We start from the raw sequence: 20,773 nt of genomic DNA, 5'->3' as shown, positions 1-20,773 counted from the left end.
ATTGTCAAAAATAAAACCGCTTTAAAGGAATGAATGAATTAATTGTCTGTCGGGCAACCTTTTTTGTTTAATGAAATTGAAAAAAAACGGCACGAAAGAAAACATTTATAATAAAACATTAATTAGCAGGAAAAGTAATTTGAAATAAAAAATAATATTTACAGGAAAACAAAACAAAAGCTAATGTTTTGCCAAATAAATCATTTGAATATTTCATTTAAAATAATAAAAAATAATGGCACACTTCCGTTTCCTAAAACAATTTAAAAAGCGGGTCATAGAATAAGTTGCTGTAACTATAAAAAGGAAAGTTTTTAAAATTTTTTTTCTAATTATTATTGGCAGCTACTGAAGCGTTTAATTAAGAAAACTTAGAAAAAATACTTTAAGGCTATAGAAATAATTGATTAAAAATTCAAATTCATAGTAAGAAATTTTCAAATATTATGTTATCAGCTAATAAAATAGTTTTCTAGTAAATGTGTGTATTAATTTAGTCTTTGGCAAGTTGTTGAAAAAACAATCAATTTTTGCAAAATTTTGTCCCATTTAAAAAATTAAAATTTTTAACACACACACACACACACACACATCATTTCACTTACATGAAAATGGGGTTTGAGATAAATTGTTTGAAAATTTACAAAACAGACAATCGCACACAGTCCAGTACATAGAAATGTGGTTATATTAGTGTGTGTGTATGTTTGTGTGCTAGTAAACCGAAAAAAAAATATTTGTTCTAATTACAAATTAAAAAAGGCAAATAGAAAAAAAACAAGCAAATAGACAGAGAAAACCCATTTTGGCAATTTAGATACAAGCATAATTTTCGATAACGAGCAGGATGTGTAAAACTAGTAAAACCAAATAATTTTTACACTCACACACACAAACATACATTAACTAAATGTATGTATATGTATATTGTTGTGGTTTTTAGTGTTTGAGACAACAAAACCAAAACAATTGTAAAATATAAGTTGTATTGGTAAGTAATTTATATTGTTGTTGCGATTTACTTTGGGTTACAGCTGTTCTGTAGTTTAAAAGGTCCAATATTACTAAATGTTTTATTATAGTTTCCAACAAAATGCTAGTGGAATATATTGATTTTATTATTCCGTTCGTAATATACTAAACTTTGGACCGAAACTATTAAACTAAATCCATAAGTAAGCCATATACAAACATATATCGTAACTTAATTTAATGCATCGAGAGTGTAATCCATAAAGTGTGGCACACGTAAGGCCATACTTCATGGTAGCAACCATATAAGATTCCCTTTAGAAAATCACTTAAAACTATTTTCAACATTCATGAAGATTATTTGAACTGCTAATTTTTCTTTTCAAGAACTACAGGGTATTTATGACTACTATTGCAGCTACATCCATTGTTATTGCTTAAAAAGGCATTATTTCCAAATGAAATTCTCTCTATGAAAATGCAATTGCTGTTTATAGTTTTATTGTATTGCATTGAAATTTTTTGGAACGGATTTTACGCTAAATTTTGTAAAACTAATTCTTATTTTACATGCAAATAGTACAGATCGAAAATATTATATTAAATGAATAACACTTATACGTCACATATGTATAGAAAAATAGGATATATAAATATTAATCATACGTCACAGTTGTAAAATTATAGTTCAGTTCTAGTTCAGTTCTAGTTCAGTTCTAGTTCAGTTCTAGTTCAGTTCTAGTTCAGTTCTAGTTCAGTTCTAGTTCAGTTCTAGTTCAGTTCTAGTTCAGTTCTAGTTCAGTTCTAGTTCAGTTCTAGTTCAGTTCTAGTTCAGTTCTAGTTCAGTTCTAGTTCAGTTCTAGTTCAGTTCTAGTTCAGTTCTAGTTCAGTTCTAGTTCAGTTCTAGTTCAGTTCTTGTTAAGTTTTATTAGGATGTTATAATTTAATTTTCTAATATGAACTAACAACCAGCTAATTGTAAATTATAATCATGTAAACATATTTATATGCTTAATATGTGGTTGCATAATATGCTTTCTAGTTGTTAATTTAAAAAATGTTTAACACAAAATTTTAATTTAACAAACCGCTAAGCCATGATTCAATAATATTGTTTTACTTTCAATACAACAATTTTTTTGTTCCAAAAAGATTTCATTTTGATTTAATTAAATTGTTTTTAAGTTAACAAAATTAAATATTGGCAAACAAATATGCAATACATAGCAACCAAAATAAAAAAAATTGTTGCGGTTAAATAAATTAAATTAAAAACGCCTAAAAGATATGCTATAAGTATAAATACGTATAAACATACAAATATTTGTTTTAATTCAAGGTAGGCTGTAGCTAAATATATTTAAAACACCTTAGTATATGCTATAGTTATTGCAGTTGCTTTTTAATATTGGTAGCGGTTATTGGTTGCTTTTGTGTGGGTGTTTTTTTAAACATCTGATATTTGTTTTCACATTTTCACTTTTGGCTCATTCATCGGTTATTTGTTTGTGTTTTTGTTTAATATTTATCTTGTGCTTTATTATTTTGCAGCACTTTCCAAACTCATTTCACCACAAATTGATTGTGCAATTATGCACTAAATTAAAAAATACCACTGGCGTTGGTTTTTAACTGAAGCTGTTTAATACGGAGTGTTGTTTAAAATATCTATAAGACAAAATCTTAGCATGAAATAGTTATATTTTTGGGATTTACATTTTCTAAGCCATTAGTATTTGGGTTTGAGAAAAAGGTACAAAACAAAAGTAATTAAAAGGATATGAAAAAGTGAAATCAAATGTGTGTTTTAGTTAGGTAGCCATGCAACAATGAAATGAAAACTATTAGTCTTAGTCTTAGTCTCTTCTTTTTGATGAAATTAAAAGTAACTTTGTTTAACATTAAAATCTTCATTAGTAATTTAATTTTATTTATTTTTCTAACTTTTATTCTGTCAGATTGTTATGTGTTATCAAAACAAGCTCTGTTTTATTTAATATGCCCAAAAATATTTAGAAATCATTGAAAAATCTAAAAAAAACTAAATATTTGCTAACAATTAAACATATATTTTAAAAATAATTTTCCGTTTCCTCCCCTACAAAATTTCGCAACCGACAAACAGTCACAGTAAACCGAAAAATAATATTTATTAATAATAAAGCAAAAAAATATAAAAGTCAGGAATTAAAGCTGAAATTTAAAATACTGTACCGAAAAAAGTTTTATGGTTTAGAGGTTGGCAGCTATTTAAAAGTACGAACTCATAGAAATTTTCGATCAAATCAGCAAGCAACATTTGTTGACTATTTTTAGTTAGTTTGTTAGCTAGTTACTTAGTTAGTTACGGTCTAACAGATTTGAAAATTATTTCTATTCAAAACAATAAATTACAAATTAAAAAGTTCCTTTCAAATCTGGATTTATGAAAATTTTCTTTTCCACAATAACACTCTCCCGCATAGTGTTTTGATGTGTGTATGTGTGTGTGTGCATACAAGTATAACAAAATAAAATTGTATGGTAATATTGTTCGTTCTGAATATATACAAATATGTATAGAAATGTTTGTCTGTTTAACTGGTTGGTGGTTCCTTTTCTGTTGCTGTTCCAATGGTTTTTTGTTGCAATACTTTTGTTTTTGCTGTGGCAATTGTTGTTTGTTTCTTTCCAAGCAGTCATGCGTTTTTATTATAAAAAAACTATAGATATGAAAAAGTGTAAATATGTATGTATCTAAGGACAATGGTAGTGTAGTTGTATAAAAGGATGTGTATGTCGGTGTGAATATTTATAAACAACTATAGTGTTTAACGAGGTTTACACAGTGGTGTTGACATAACAAGCATAAAACAAATACATAAATACACACATATACATATAAATTTGTATAAAACAAATGCAAACCCTCATATTTATTTACCCACAAGGACATTCATATTTTGTAAATAGAGAATTTTATACAAATACATATACATATAAAAATTCATAAATGTTTATTTGTTTACATGCAGTGTGTTGTTATTATTGTTGTTTTTTTGTATTTGTATAATGTTTGTAGTTTTGTATTGCATCATTTTAGGGGCATGCCTGTTTTGGCTAATTATGAAATATTTCAATGGGTTTGTGTGTGTGTCTGTATTTGTACGGGAATACGTTTAACCATTTATTTGTGTAATTTTACGTTAATGCCATTTATTATTTATTCGTTACCAATATGTTTGTGGTTTTTGTGAAAATTTTGTTGCATTTTATGAAGTTTTTTTCTTCTTTTCTATTACATAATTTGCAGCATCTGTTAATGCTTTTAATTCCAAAGTGTTGAATTATAGCACTGTGTAATGTGAGAACTGTGATAATTAATTGTAATTATTTTTAAATTGGATTAGATTTAGGTTTTTGTTGGTTTTTTATTTTTGCGAACTTAAAAAGGAGGTATTGTAATTAAATATGATATTTGTTATTTATGACAGAGGATGAAGTATAAATACTGGATTTTAGTAATTTAATTAGAAAAACAAATGAAGCTGGACCGCAAAGCTTTCATAAAATGAGCGATGTTAAAAAATATATAAAATTATAAAATCTTTTTAAGTCTTCATAAATATTTTTATTAGCTATAAAATAAATTCGCTTTTATTAATTTTTGGTACTTTAACTTTACGGATAAATATATTTTATAAATTTATTCTGTTGTTGGTTATATCAAATATATCCTGGGTATATATTTATGTGTATTAGACTTAGCAGCTATTATTACAAATTCACCATGTCCGTCTGTCTGTCCTAGTAATAAAACTACATTTTATATTTCTGCCTTTTAAATTTTACCATTCTTTAAAAGACATTTTAAATAGCCTCTAAACTAGAGTAGCTTATAATTTGATTGGTATTGTATTTCTAGTTTATAACTTAATTTAATTGAAAATCAATTATGTTAACACATTAATTTTACTGTTTACACTTTTTCTCTACTTTCTGTGAAGCAGTTAATAAAGTAATAAAACTAATATAAAATACTGAAAGTAAATCTTTAAAAAGCAAAGTTAACAACTGGGCTGTTACACAATTGTTATTAATTTCTAATGTTGGATATTGTCAAAGGCCATATAAATCATTTATTTAATGGCATTTTTGTTTGATTATTTGTACGAATGACCAAAAATAAACAAAAATATAAAAGCTTTCATAATTGTAATAAAGAACATACACCTGGAGAAATATAGTATGATTGTTAAAACATCATTGTAAAATATGTGTTTTGAAACATTTGTACAATAAAATCGAATTCAAAGTATTGGTCATTGTTGGTAAGGTTCTTTTCTACATTTTTTGGACAAGTTTTGGGGCCAAAAACCAATCGAGCGGATTTCGGATTCGCCCTTTTTCAACTAAAGTTTATAACAGGTAGATCGAAACAACTACTAATAGTACGGGGCAATATCTGATTATCATTATAGAATATTCTGGCTTTTTCGGCCAAAGCTTGAATAAAACATGTTGCATTTGGTACAGGTTTCGTATGGTAGTTTGGCCACCAAATATTGAGCATAATCATAGCACCATGGGTTGTTGTAACAATTCGACTATAGTCGATAGTTCTTTCTTGCGATGGCAATCTTTGGTCGAGTTTAAATGGGATCGCTTCAGAGCGATGATAAAATTATCATAGAAGCGCTGTTACTGGCTTTTGCTGTTTGTTTGACTGAGTTGATAATCCTTAGTCTTTGTTCGTTGAACTTCAAGTCATTCCGGTGCTAATTGTCTTGGGAACGAGCACCCTGGTTATTTGGCTTTGGTGTAATTTTACTCAGAAAGACGGGCTTCACAAACGTTTTAATAATACTTTTATGATTTAAAACCTTCAATTCTTCGTCATTAAACTGTTCTTGAGCTGTTCTGTGCAACCTTTATCTTCCTCGATAAAATCACTATTTATAAATCGAGTATAACATCTTTGTTCGTTGAACTCCAAGTTAGTGCGGTGCTAAAAACCAATTTTCATGGGAACGAACGCTTTGGCTTTGGTGTTATTTTACTAGGATAGCCTTTTAATAACACTTTTTTAAAACCTTCGACTCTTAGTGTTTCCTTGGGCAGACCTTGGCAATCTTTAACTATCGTGACAAAATCACTATTTATAAATCGCTTATATGGTCCCTTATGAATTTGCTTCTGGCGAGTAGACGGATTGCTACGGCACCACTGGTTAATACCACATATTTAAGTAATGAAATTTTACGTTATTATGGTAACTTCACTTGCAAAAAAACATGATTGTGGTAACCATGATCTAACAGCAACATATTATAATTAAATTTAAATAAACTGTATAAGTGTATTGTGTATATCAAAAGTTGTTTTGTTGCTGTACCAGCAGAAATATAATAGCATTTTTAGCAAATCTGCTTAAAATAAGAATTATTCATTTTCAATAATCATATATTATTACAATGAACATAGTATAGTTATAGTAACCATGCAAACTTATTTCTGGAATTCAACATTATTGAATATATGATGAATAACATAAGGAAAGTTTCATAATTAGTTTAAAAATAAGCATAATATATTTGTCACAGTTAAACAAAAAAACGTCATTGCAGTGATCATAATATTATTAGATATCTTTATATTATTAACTATTAGCCAATATTTTTTTCTCCGTTCATTATATAAGATAAATGTGTATAAATATATTACAAACACTTCTATAATTATATTTTACTTTATGTGCGTATGAAAGTTTGTAATGAAATTTAATATTTTTGAAAATATGTTTACAAATATATTGTTATATTGCCCCAAGGACACGTATTCAATTTATAGATTTTTGTTTTTAGCAAATAAACTATATGAAATATCAAAACCTATAAGGACGAATAATAATACACGTTTATATATGTATATACATAAATAAACATGTATACATATGTATTTTCTGTATTATTTACTAGCTCCTAAATGTATGTAATAGAAAGCTGTTACAAGCTATCAAAAATACACGCAACAGAAAGCTGTTACCTTTTACACATTGTAGGGACACTTTCAAAGATTTGGATATTTGACATAAACACATGTTTTTCTAATAGTTAAGTAAGTAATAGTAATAATCTTAAAATCTTTTCTTCCTAATTCCTTTTCTCTTTTTTGTAAGTAAAAGTCCAGCTTTTGCTAACATCCTTTAAAACATGAATCAAAAATAACTTCAATATCTTACAAATGTTCAAAAAAAAAAAAAAAAAAAAATAAACTAAAACAAAAAGTGTTAACAACATTGATTTGTTTCATTTTGTTTCACATTTTTCTTAATAAAAGATTTATGATTTCTGTTTTTTTTCTTGCAGTAATTTCATTTGGTTTCTATTTCTTGTCATTTTTTTTTTCAGAATACATATTTCTATTTTTTTTTTCAGTAATAGAAATATAAATCAGTATTTTTGTCTTCTTTGATTTTGCAACAGATTTGTCTACTTTTTGGTTTCTTAAATAAACACGTTCACATTCTTCTGCAAACATTTAATATTCCATGTACCACAATTGGCAGATAGATATTGTTTTCGTTTTTGTCATCACATCTACTGCATCTTCATCAGCATCAGCATCGTCGTCGTTGTCGTCACGTTAGATTGTTGGTCATTTTAGTCTTAATTCTTTCGTTTGTTTTACTTGTTAGATTTCTTTATTTTTTTTCTGTTCTCATATGTCATATATGTATAAAGCATATATCCACATATCGTCAACTATAATTCTTATGGCGCTAACTAATAAAATATTTTGATATATTCAAAATAACATTAACTACCCATAGATAACCATATATATGGTTACAGCAAACATTTAAACATTGTGCTATTATTATGAAATCAAAATAATATGATTTCAACTGAAGCATGATGAATTTGTACATAATGTTTTTGAATTTCCTGTAAAAATATGAACATGGATGCTTATCCCTGTAATATGCTAACAACCTAGAAAAAAAAGAACTTCCAACGAAGCAAAAGAATAGTAGAATTCAGTAGAAGTACTGAAAAAAACGTGAAGAGGTAATAATTTCAGCACAGGCTTGTAGTAGGAAAGATGTTCTATTTATTTGATTCCAAATTCGCTGCATCTGAAGTCATTCTCAAGAAGTAATTACTATGTTCTTTTTTTGGAAGTTATTAAGAAGTTAAATTTTAAGTCATATAAATATTTTACACGAATTTATTAATCAACTACAAAATCAAGTAAGTTTCAAATGTCAGTACAAATGACCTTAAATTTTAAATAAAATTGGATTTCTTTTGCTTCTTGGAAGTCATTAAAAATGTCTTCGACAGAAGGTAAACAAATTCACTTAGTACTACTTTTGAAGTGGTGATAAAAGTTATTCTTTTGGAAGTACTTCGTTTTATTTTTGCTCGCAAGTATTGACATTTTAGCTAACGACATAGAATATATGATTTTGTTAAGTGTGAAGGTTTTCATATATTTTGTCTCAGTTTTTTCCACTCTTTTTTTTTTGATCTCGTATGTGTTTTGTTTTTAAATTGATTGATTAATAGATTTCTACTGACATTCGATTTTAAATGGAATTACATTCTTTTTTTTGCAGCACTGAATTAAAAAAAAATATGATCATAAAAAAGTATTATAAGAGAAAAGAACAAATTTTGAACACAGTAATAAAATTTAAAAAATCTCATTTACAATTGCATCTTTTGTAGGGTGTCTTGAAATCAGTTAGTAAAATACATAAAAGGTAACAATCTCCTCTTCTGCCAAGTGTAAGTAAATCAGAAAATTTTTTATTTTTTTTTTAATTGTCGAAGAGGACTTTCTAAATGGAGATAATAGCTTTTGGCTTTTAACCCTTACTTATTGATCCATGATGTTTCTAATCTAATTGTATTATAAATATTAATAAACTTCTTCTTTAAATAAAGTGAACAAAATAACTGTTTTCTCAATTTCTGCTATTTTGTATTTGCCTTGAACTAATGATTATGATTGTTGGAAAACGTTAAAGAAGAATCAGGAAAAATATATTTTTTAACTGGATTATCCAAACGTTCTTTCTTCAGAAAACTTGTTTAACCATAAATTTTTCATTATTATCCATCAAATTTTCTACAAACAACTTTATAATCGTACAACTTGATTTTCTGTTAATTAATTATTACTTTAACTGTCTGACTTAAAATCATTTGCCAGACGTAAGGAAAAACTTAGTTTAGTTTTAGTTTTATTTTTTTCTTTTTCTTGAAATTCTAATAAAATGAAAAACACTGAATAATGCATGAAGAATATGAAACATAAGAAAAAATGTAAGTAAAAGAATGTAATACTTATTAATAAAGATGAGGCTGTAACAAAATGCTTAAATTGGAAATTCGAAAAGAATATAGAACAAAAATATGAAACGTAACAGAAAATTTGCATGCAAAATACATTTTAAGACTAATGAAAAGTTTTTCTATTTTTCTTAACAAAAAGCTTTTTTTCTTAGAGAAATTTTGAGATAGAATAGAAGGAAATATATACAATAGTAATAATAACACTTTATTAAAGGATGTAATACATTTAAATTTATTTTACTTCTTCTAGTATTCAGAAACTAATTTCATTTTAAGTTTGGTTTTAGCCATGATAAATTTAACAAAGATTTGTAAAATGAAAGTGGTAGAAGACAATTGCTATGAAATTAGTTAGATATAATATTGCTAAGACAACAAATATTCAACACAATTATCAAGTTAAAAACCCAGCAGTTTGAGGCGGCTCTAAAGAGTTCTAAAAAATATTTTTGAAAGGGAAACACGCTGCAGTTACTCTCTAACCTACACCATTACCACAACCAACTAGTAAACACATTTGAAACATTTTGAAAGTTTTAGTAAAAGAATCAAAATTCCGCTGGTTGTTTTTTGCTAAATTGCAAATACAAAAATATGGTAAAAGATTGACAAATAATATTAACGTTAGTTTATGCTACACTGTATTAGGTAATCTGAGCTTATTCATAGGAAAAACAATGAAGAGTTTTTTGCTTACTACTTCAAGTGGATGCATTTAACAAAGTATTATTTTTACAGGTTTTAGTTAAAGTAGCTTAGCGTTAGCCAATTTGTAAAAGAATTAAAATAGTAAGTCATATAGTCTAGTCTAGAGTCTAGGCTATATTCTAGTTCATAGACTAGCCTATAGTTTAGGCTATATTCTAGTCCATAGTATAGTCTATAGTCTAGTATATATTCAAGTACATAGTCTAGCCTATAGTCTAGCCTATAGTCTATAATCTGGTCTATAGTCTAGTTTATAGTCTAGTCTACGGACTAGTCTAGTCTATAGTCTATAATCTAGTCTATAGTCTAGTCTCCAGTCTATTCTATATTATTATATTTGGTTTAGTTTATAGTCTAGTCTACAGTATATTGTGTAGTCTAGACTAGACCATAGAGTCTATAGTCTATTCTATATTCTATTCTATGGTCTAGTTTATAGTCTAGTCTACAATCTATTGTATAGTTTAGTCTATAGTCTAGTCTTTAGTCTATTCTATATTCTAGTGTATGGTTTAGTAAATAGTCTAGTCTACAGTCTATTATATAGTCTAGTCTATGGTCTAGTTTATAGTCTATTGTATAGTCTAGTCTATGGTCTAGTCTATAGTCTTGTCTATAGTCTAGTTTATAGTATAGCCTATAGTCTAGTCTATAGTCTAGTCTATAGTCTAGTCTATAGTTTAGTGTACAGTATAGTGTATAGTCTAGTCTAATGTCTAGTCTATAGTCTCGTCTATAGTCTAGTCTATAGTATATTATATAGTCTTGTCTATAGTCTCCTCTATAGTCTAGTCTATAGTCTGTTCTGTAGTCTAGTCTATAGTCTAGTCCTTTGTCTAGTCTATAGTCTAGTCTGTAACCTAGCCTATTGTCTAATCTATAGTCTTGTCTATAGTTTAGTCTATTGTCTAGTCTATAGTCTAAAAACCTCTGTTAGTGAAATATATCAACTCCTTCTCTTAATTAGGCGTATACTTGATATTTGTATTATCAGTAAATCGTTAACACTTATACGTACAAGTGTCGTTCATAAAAGCAGTGCAATTTCCGAGGCTCAAAATCCTTGAAAAAGTGATGATTTTGGGCAAGACTGGGAGACACGGATCTTTTTATTTTGGCCATTTATAACGTAGTAGTGTCCGTATATTCTTATATTTCCATGACTTAGTAAATTACACTTTTACATATTAAAAAAGTTATTTTATTCAATTTTCTCTTTATAAATTTTTATGTTAAAAAAAACATTGTGCATATTTATCTATTAGCCATTAAAAAATTTAGCATTTACTTTAACTTTCCTAAAGGATTGCTACGGCAGCAAAGAAAAGTATATATGAGTTTTAGTAAATTTAAGTGTATGTGCAAATATTTGTACAAGTATACATGTGAAAGAGTTTACATAAAATGAACTACAAATACATGTGTATGTACATATATAGGTAAGTTAAGTAAATTAATATAGTTTCGTCTCTAATTAAAAGTACAACAATAACAGCAGTAGTTTAAATTTAGAACTAAGCTAGCAAACGTTTATAAAGTAGTTTGTATAAATTTTTCTAGTTTCCTTTGTTAGAAAATTTTTCTAAAAAAAATTCCAACTAAAAAAAGCTAAACAACACATCCGTAGTTGCTGCAAAGAGAATAAAGTCAAATATAAAGCAAAAGAACATTGTCATTGTTTTTAGCTTTTTAAACATAAAATTAAGTTTAATACTTGTACTTTGTACGAGTAATACCAAAATATTTGTACTTGATAAAAAGTTTTCAGCTTTTATCTTGAAATTATTTTTTCTTCTGATTAAAGTTTCCTTTTTCTTTGTATAAAGTAACGAAAAAGTTTTTGTTTGAAACGATCTAAAAGAAAATTATGAGTTTTGTTACGTCTCTGTCTTTAGACTATAAAAGTTTTAGTTTCAGTATTTTTATTTAAGTTTAATTGTGGCAGTATTTATACTTCATAGTTGTTTAAATAAGGTTGCCTGCTGCTTGTATTTGTTGTAATTAACTGGCAAGTATTTATAAAGAAGAAACGACCTTCATGCTAGTGAACAATTAGTTTTTTTTCTTGTAATGAATTAAGTAGCAAACGAGTGAGTGAAGGCAAGAGAATTTATTTGTTTTAGAATTTAAAAGTTATTTAAAAATTGTTGCTTTTTAAAATTAAGTGTTTCCGTCCGTTTTTGCTACTTCTAGTTAAGGGTTAAAAAGTACTTTAAAGGTAAATTGCAGCGGATGAAAATTTTCTTTACCTATTTGTTCTTAGTTTATGAGAGATGTTGAATATTGTAATAGCAATAGTTGTGAAACTATAACTTACATTTTCATTTTTCTTTGTGTCTGCCATCACTCTCACAACTTCCGACAAATCTTTGTATTTTATTGAATTCCCCATCATATTTTCTTATATTAAATATCTTTTGCAAAGAAAAAAAATACAAAAAACAAGACATCTATTGTAAAGAAACCACCTTCTATTTGAAAGAGCGAAGAAAACATAAGAAAGATTCATTGCTTAACGCCTTTTTCGTAAAAAACTAACAACTTTACTTGTAAAAATCATCAGAGAATATTGCACTTTATGGTGTCACTTGCAGCTTAAACCACAAACATAAATGAAAAGAACACACAATTTTTCCCATCGGCTAGAAAAAATGAAAGCAATTTTAGTAACAAAATAGGTTACAAACGGAAAAAAATACAGTGGGCACAAAAAGCACAAAGCATAAAAAGAAAAATTGAAATTATGTTCACAGGTGTCGAAAACAGTTACGAATAAATCAAAATAAGAAAAGGCCTAAATCATGTTTTATTCAAGAGTTTTAGTAGTATATTATCTCTAATTTCTAGTTAAATATATTTGTATATGTTGGAGATGTTTTTATAAGTTTAACCCATAAATTCGTGTATCAATATAGATAGGTTTCAATACTAGACTAGACTATATACTAGTCTGTAGAATAGACTATAGGCTAGACAATATACTAGTTTATAGACTGGGCTAGACTAAAGACTAGACTAAAGACTAGACTAAGACAAGACAAGACAAGACAAGACAAGACAAGACAAGACAAGACAAGACAAGACAAGACAAGACAAGACAAGACAAGACAAGACAAGACAAGACAAGACAAGACAAGACAAGACAAGACAAGACAAGACTATAGACTAGACTACAGACTAGACTATAGACTAGACTATAGACTAGACTATAGACTAGACTATATACTAGACTATAGACTAGACTATAGACTAGACTATAGACTAGACTATAGACTAGACTATAGACTAGACTATAGACTAGACTATAGACTAGACTATAGACTAGACTATAGACTAGACTATAGACTAGACTATAGACTAGACTATAGACTAGACTATAGACTAGACTATAGACTAGACTATAGACTAGACTATAGACTAGACTATAGACTAGACTATAGACTAGACTATAGACTAGACTATAGACTAGACTATAGACTAGACTATAGACTAGACTATAGACTAGACTATAGACTAGACTATAGACTAGACTATAGACTAGACTATAGACTAGACTATAGACTAGACTATAGACTAGACTATAGACTAGACTATAGACTAGACTATAGACTAGACTATAGACTAGACTATAGACTAGACTATAGACTAGACTATAGACTAGACTATAGACTAGACTATAGACTAGACTATAGACTAGACTATAGACTAGACTATAGACTAGACTATAGACTAGACTATAGACTAGACTATAGACTAGACTATAGACTAGACTATAGACTAGACTATAGACTAGACTATAGACTAGACTATAGACTAGACTATAGACTAGACTATAGACTAGACTATAGACTAGACTATAGACTAGACTATAGACTAGACTATAGACTAGACTATAGACTAGACTATAGACTAGACTATAGACTAGACTATAGACTAGACTATAGACTAGACTATAGACTAGACTATAGACTAGACTATAGACTAGACTATAGACTAGACTATAGACTAGACTATAGACTAGACTATAGACTAGACTATAGACTAGACTATAGACTAGACTATAGACTAGACTATAGACTAGACTATAGACTAGACTATAGACTAGACTATAGACTAGACTATAGACTAGACTATAGACTAGACTATAGACTAGACTATAGACTAGACTATAGACTAGACTATAGACTAGACTATAGACTAGACTATAGACTAGACTATAGACTAGACTATAGACTAGACTATAGACTAGACTATAGACTAGACTATAGACTAGACTATAGACTAGACTATAGACTAGACTATAGACTAGACTATAGACTAGACTATAGACTAGACTATAGACTAGACTATAGACTAGACTATAGACTAGACTATAGACTAGACTATAGACTAGACTATAGACTAGACTATAGACTAGACTATAGACTAGACTATAGACTAGACTATAGACTAGACTATAGACTAGACTATAGACTAGACTATAGACTGGACTATAAACTATGGACTAGACAAAACTAGACTATAGACTAAATAAAAAACTACAGTATGTACGATACTGTAGAGAATACTAGAATAAAGACGAGTCTATGGATTAGACTGTGGACTAGATTGTAGAATAAACTGCAGACTTGTCATCTGACTATTACTTCGACTACTTGACAAAAGTTTATAAATTAGAAAAATATCATTTGGAAAAGTTATACTCTGGATAGCCTATAGTTTGGGTTTATATTTTATTTAGCAATAAATGAAATGTCCGCTCATATATTTTTTAATGGTGGCAAAAACCGTACAACTTTAAAGATTAATAAAAATAGTTCAATGTGTTTTTTGGCCAAAGTAACAAACTAGTAAAACTGCTGCTCAGTGATGCTCATAAAAATACACTTACACTAAAGGAGAGAAAAAAAATCAAGAAAAACATATACACCGTTTTTTCGGGTTTTCCCCTTTTATTGTGAACGTGTTTTCAAGATGAAACAATATTACTTGAGTTAATATTAACTGGCACTTGAAGATGAAAATAAGAAAATAGTGTTGATGATGGTTGTGAAAATGTCGTTGTTTTAGATGGAAGTAAGCATGTATATATGTTTATGGATTTTATAAACAAAAAGGGCCTTTGGGAATCTTGAATATATTTTTTATAAGTTATTTTTGTAAAGGCTTTTTTTTTTAATTTTAAACTATTGCAAACTTTTTTTTTAAGTTTTAGAATAATTATTTCTACGCGTAAAAGAGTCTACTAGAGGCCTTTAACCAGACCTCTTTTAAATTCTGTTGCACAACAATCTAAATATAAGTATGTAACTGCTTTGAGATGCATTTTTTAGGTTGTTAGTTAGAAAATGAAATTTTCCACTATTGCAGCCACAACACAGCTTGTTTCTTCAGTGGTTAAAATAATAGAATGTAGCATCTAATGATAGAAATTACACATACAAGCAACTCACTAAGCAAAGACACAAAAAGAATGAATGTACAGAAGAAAAAGAAAATAATGTGACGTTTTTATCATTTGATTTATGTGAGATTTTCTTTAAGAGAATTTTCTTTGAAGTTAACTGCAATATTTTGAAATTAAAGATTAAGAGCACTTTTTAGGTAAATTTTTTTTCAACGAAATTATCAAAAGAAAAATCTTGAAATTATAAGTAGGAATTAAAAGATTTTTAGGTACTTTAAAAAAGGAAATATTTTTACTAATTTGACATGTTGTTAGTAAAAGGCTGTGAAAATTTAAAAATTTTCTTTAAAAAAGCACCTTAAAACTACATAAAGTTACTTTTTTCTTAGTTCCTTTTGAAATCATACAAAAGCACATAAATCAAGATTACCGTAAAATTTACCTAATTTTTAAGATTTATTAAGAAATATGTATTTATGCCTTTAATCAGTTTCTACGAAAAGATGTCATTGACACTTGTGTTTAAGAGAAGTAGTAGTGAAAGATTTGTTAAGACATAATTTAATATTTTTTTATTACCTTTTTATTTTTTTAGGGTTTAACACATTCATATCACTTGTTGTTGCTGCTGGTGTTATTTACTTACTACAGCTTTAGCTGTTGCTATTGCTGTCATTATTGTTAACAATACAACACTCTGCATGACATTTAATTCATCTTGCGTTTTTTTTTGGTTTTTGTATGAATTCATGATGATTTTAATATAAAATACTTAGAAATACATATTAACTTTACAGACATGTATGTATGTGTACTTGCTTGTTCATGTATCCTTTTTCCGTTAGTACGCACACTTTAACATACTCACACACACACGCATTAACTTATCTTCCTTACAATATTATTTTAAGTTGCGTATGAACATTTTACGTTGTTTTTTTTTTTCTTCCTCTGAGCTGTTTATTTCCTTCTTCGCTTTTTTTATCTTTTCCAATTCGTTAAACAAATTTTATTTTATTTTTATTTTCTTCATCTTTGTCTTCATTGTTATCATGTTCAGCAATGTATTTAACAACAGAAATATTACATTTTTTACTTAAATTTTACACGCAACCAAAAATATATATATTTTATATAAATAAATTGTCTATACAATAAAGCCAGTAGATCCTGGCATATCCTTAGTTATATCCTTTTTCCTTTCCGCCTTAATGTTAGCACTCATATGAGGTGTTTTTTCAACTTTCTTTTTAAACATAAGAATGAGTGGGGAGGGAGGAAAGATTTTGCATTAAATAAGAGGTTGTAGTCTCCTTAGCCTTTTTATCCTTCATCTTAGTGTTATCATGATGAATTTTTTTTTCAGTTGTTGTTATTGTTGCTGCTATATTATACCTATTTTGTTGGTTTATTATTTCCGCTAGCTTTACATTTCACCTGTAATGTCAAGTCACTCACACAACAACTCTTATCCTTGTATGTATTTTACACATGCACAATGGAATCTCTTTATAATACAGGTTGGTTTGTAAGTTAGAATATATTTATTTCTCTATATTGCCACAAGTCCTGCTTTACTTTGAAGCTCTTTTTGTATAAATGCCTGGCATGTGAGTGTTTGTTGGGCCTAAGGGTCTAATGTATGAGAGCTTTGAGTATTTGTTATCAACACAATTTGTTCTTAGATAATACCGTATTATTTTCCAAAAAAAAATAGTTAAATTTTATATTATTTTGTTTAAAGAGCCTCTTGACTAGCAACTCTTATCTTATATTATTATCTTAAATCATCATTTAAGTGGAAAATGGTTTCTTACTTGTATTTGTGAATATGAAAATCAAATCATGTAGCATCATATCACCTTTGCTGCTTTCAAGGGACATCTTATTGTATTTTAAAGGATTATTTAGATTTAATTTTTTTTTTATAATTTTGCTAGTTTTTTTTGTCTATTTTAAATCTCATGACTATTATCAAATCTCAAATTCGTTTATGCTATTTTACTAAAATGACGATAACAATATTTCGAGTTTTTTTTAAAGATCATGATGTGAATGTATGTATATTGGAAATAAGTGTTGTTAAATTACCGTTTTTATTTTTCAAATTTTATATTTTGTAAGAGGAAAGGTAAAAAGGAACAGAAAACTTTTTGCCTAAGTTTTAAATAAGGACCAAAAACCTAAGTAAGCTTAATAGGTACTTCTGTCCCTAAAACATAAAATATTCCCTATGGAGAAATACACATAACTAAGGCTTCGTTTGTATGAGGGTTGGGTGAAATTATGTACTAATTTTAACTAAAGAAGTTCGTCTTTGGGCCAAAGTACCAAATTTCATTGAATTATTTTTAATATTGCGACCTATACTTTGATTACAAAGTTTACATGGACGGACGGATATGGCTTAATAATTCTAAGTCGACTGAAATACTTTGTGCGTTACAAAATGTATAATACCTTTCCACTTAGTGGTGTAGGATAGGCTTCTATAGTTGAAACGAAAAGTCGACTTTTCGACGTTTAGGTAAAAGTTGACTTTTTGCATTTAGTTTAAAGTCGACTTTTCGACTTTTAGTATTTTGTAAATAGTCGACTTTTCTTTACACTTTTTTCGACTTTTTCCAGCTAGTTAAAAGTCGACATATAGTTTTTTGTAAATAGTCGACTTTTTTCGATTATTTTCGACATTTTTCAAATTTTTTCGGCTTTTCGACTATTTTCAACATTTTCCGATTTTTTGCGACTATTTTCGAATTTTGAGACTTGTCGACGATTTTCGATTTTCAATAATTTTTGACTGTTTGACTATTTTTGACTTTTTTAGACTTTTTTCGACTTTTATACCAAAGTCGACTTTTCTACTTTTTTCACAGACGATAGTTGAGTTAACGACTTTTTGGTACAAAATAGTCGACTTCGACTTTTCGAAAAAAGTCGATTGTTCAATTATTCGAAAGTCGATTTATAGAACCCTAGTGTAGGGTATAAAAATGAAACTATGTTATAGATACTTATCAAACAAATGTTGTAATGTAAACACTGATAGACGGACATGGTTAAGTGCGAGTTTTTTTGATAAAGATAATCTTCATTCTTTGGTTAAACCGGATTTAATATATGTTGCCTGTTTTTCAGTTATCAGTAAAGTTACTTATTATCTAAGTTTAACTTAGTGTAATTGGTCAATTAAACTCAAGTTATAAGTGAGAAAATATAATTAAGAAAAACAATAAAACAATGATTTCGAAAGAACAAAACCTTAATATTTTAAGTAATTTGCAATTTTCTGATTTGTTATGTTTTATTTATTATTGTTTTAAATGTTTATTTAACATTTTTCCAAAATTTTCCATTTTACAAAAATATTATTTGCAAAACAGCTGTTCATTGTTTATGTTTTTGAGTGAAAAGTTGGAAATACTAACAAGGTTAACTGAACTTAAATCTTAAACTAAAAACACAATCATCAGTTAAAGTCCATATAAATTTGTTCCGAGTTTAATGTAACAACAAGTTAAGCCTAGTTTAACTGAGGAGTAAGAAACCCGCCCTGAATCTACTAAGAAAAGATTGGTATACTTTTGTCCATTATAAACATCAACACAAATGGCTATGAAAATTATTCTAAGTCGATTAGTATACATCAGCACGAATGTATAATGCCCTACTCCCATTAGTGTTTTAGGGTATATAAATGGAATTATATAATAGGTACTATTTCAACAAAATTGTATTGTTATCAAAGCAAAATAGTTCAATGGTTGATATTCTTTACAAAGAGGTAGTAAGGTACAAATATATACTATGAAACAACTAGCTTTTACCCCCTATGGATCCGCGCCTGCCCTACATCATTGTGTGTATTTTAAGTTTTTTTTTTATTAATTTTAATAAAAATTCACATGGAAAAGGTTTCTTTAAAACAAAATCACTAAATCCTTATAAAAAATGACATTCAGAAAATCTTTTTAAACATACATAAGTATGTTCTTTCTTTAACATTAATTGTCTTTGTATCTAAAATATTAATTATTAACATCTTTTAGAACTTCAGTAGATAAATTGTCACTTGCAGAAATTCGTTTGTTAAATAAGTATAACCTTGTACATTTTAAAGGATCTAAATTAGTTGTTAAAACAATCGCACAAAAAAAAAAACACTTATATGTGCCTTTTAGTTTAATGTTGACAAAGGATTTTGATGGCATTTTCTCTTTGAGATATCACTACATACGTATAAATACTTCAAGTAGACACATACATATATACATGTGTATATAATTAACATCTAGTGTTGTTATACTTGCACAGTGGTTGTATAAGTTTGCCTCCCTAAAAGGTGTATCTTTTGCATTTATTTGTTTTTTTTTTTAGTTGACAATTAGTTAATTATTTTATGTGTAATTTTCTTTATGATAGACACTCAAACTATATATTTAATCAGCATACAATAGAATAGTGTAAAGAACTGATAGCATCTAAGTATAAAATGCTGGTGAAAAATAGATAAACATTTTTCTATTTGACGACATATTTTTCTACACTCTCATTATTCTTTTTTTTCAAAGACAAGCAAATTAAAAACCATAAGCATATCATTATGTCCTTTTTAACGTGTGGCAAATTGTTTAAACAAACAGACAACAAAAGAAATTGTCGTCGTAATACAAGATAATAATGAGGAAAAAATGTAATAAATACAAAAGGACATAATTGTTGCAACTAACAAAGCAACAAATTGGAAAAAAAGTAGAAAAATAATTAACATATATAAAAAAAGAGAAATTTATAAAAACATGAACTCACCACATCAATTATCTGCATTAAAGTTAGACCGAAACTTAATTGCAGTGGATCGGATTCATTAACAACGGGTCGCTCTAAACTGTTGTAATTATCTAAAAGAGCATGTAGTAAACGTTTTTCATGAGGTCCTGCTGTTGAAACTGTAATTAGAAAAAAACATATAATGAAAATATGTTAATTGATAGAAAACAATATTTAACTAACAAAGGATAATAAAGGATTGGTTTTAGTTATTTAATATTCATGTGCGGCCAGCAGTAGATTAGTGGTTAGTTGTAGACGGGTAGACCAGAGATGGTGAGTCTTATTTGCACCTGGTTAAGGAGCAACAGGCCTAGTAAAGGCTTAGGTGTACTTCTTCAGGTTTAATAAATACAAACTAACTAACTAACTAACTAACTAACTAACTAACTAACTAACTTACTAACTAACTAAGTAACTAACTAACTAACTAACTAACTAACTAACTAACCAACTAACTAACTAACTAACTAACTAACTAACTAACTAACTAACTAACTAACTAACTAACTAA

General features: G+C 27.9%; 1 protein-coding gene across 1 annotated transcript in view; it reads right to left on the bottom strand.

The window, feature by feature from the left end:
- The window catches only part of LOC111676011 (neuronal acetylcholine receptor subunit alpha-7), a 257,859-nt gene that overhangs the window by 134,311 nt on the left and 102,775 nt on the right, over positions 1 to 20,773 (bottom strand). Inside the window, exon 3 of the mRNA XM_046945936.1 lies at positions 20,239 to 20,378. Coding sequence (XP_046801892.1) covers positions 20,239 to 20,378 — 140 coding nt within the window. The remainder of the gene's footprint in view (positions 1 to 20,238; positions 20,379 to 20,773) is intronic.

The sequence above is a fragment of the Lucilia cuprina genome, chromosome 3, assembly GCF_022045245.1.
Source record: "Lucilia cuprina isolate Lc7/37 chromosome 3, ASM2204524v1, whole genome shotgun sequence".
NCBI lineage: Eukaryota > Metazoa > Arthropoda > Insecta > Diptera > Calliphoridae > Lucilia > Lucilia cuprina.
This window is presented reverse-complemented; position numbering and strand designations above follow the sequence as displayed.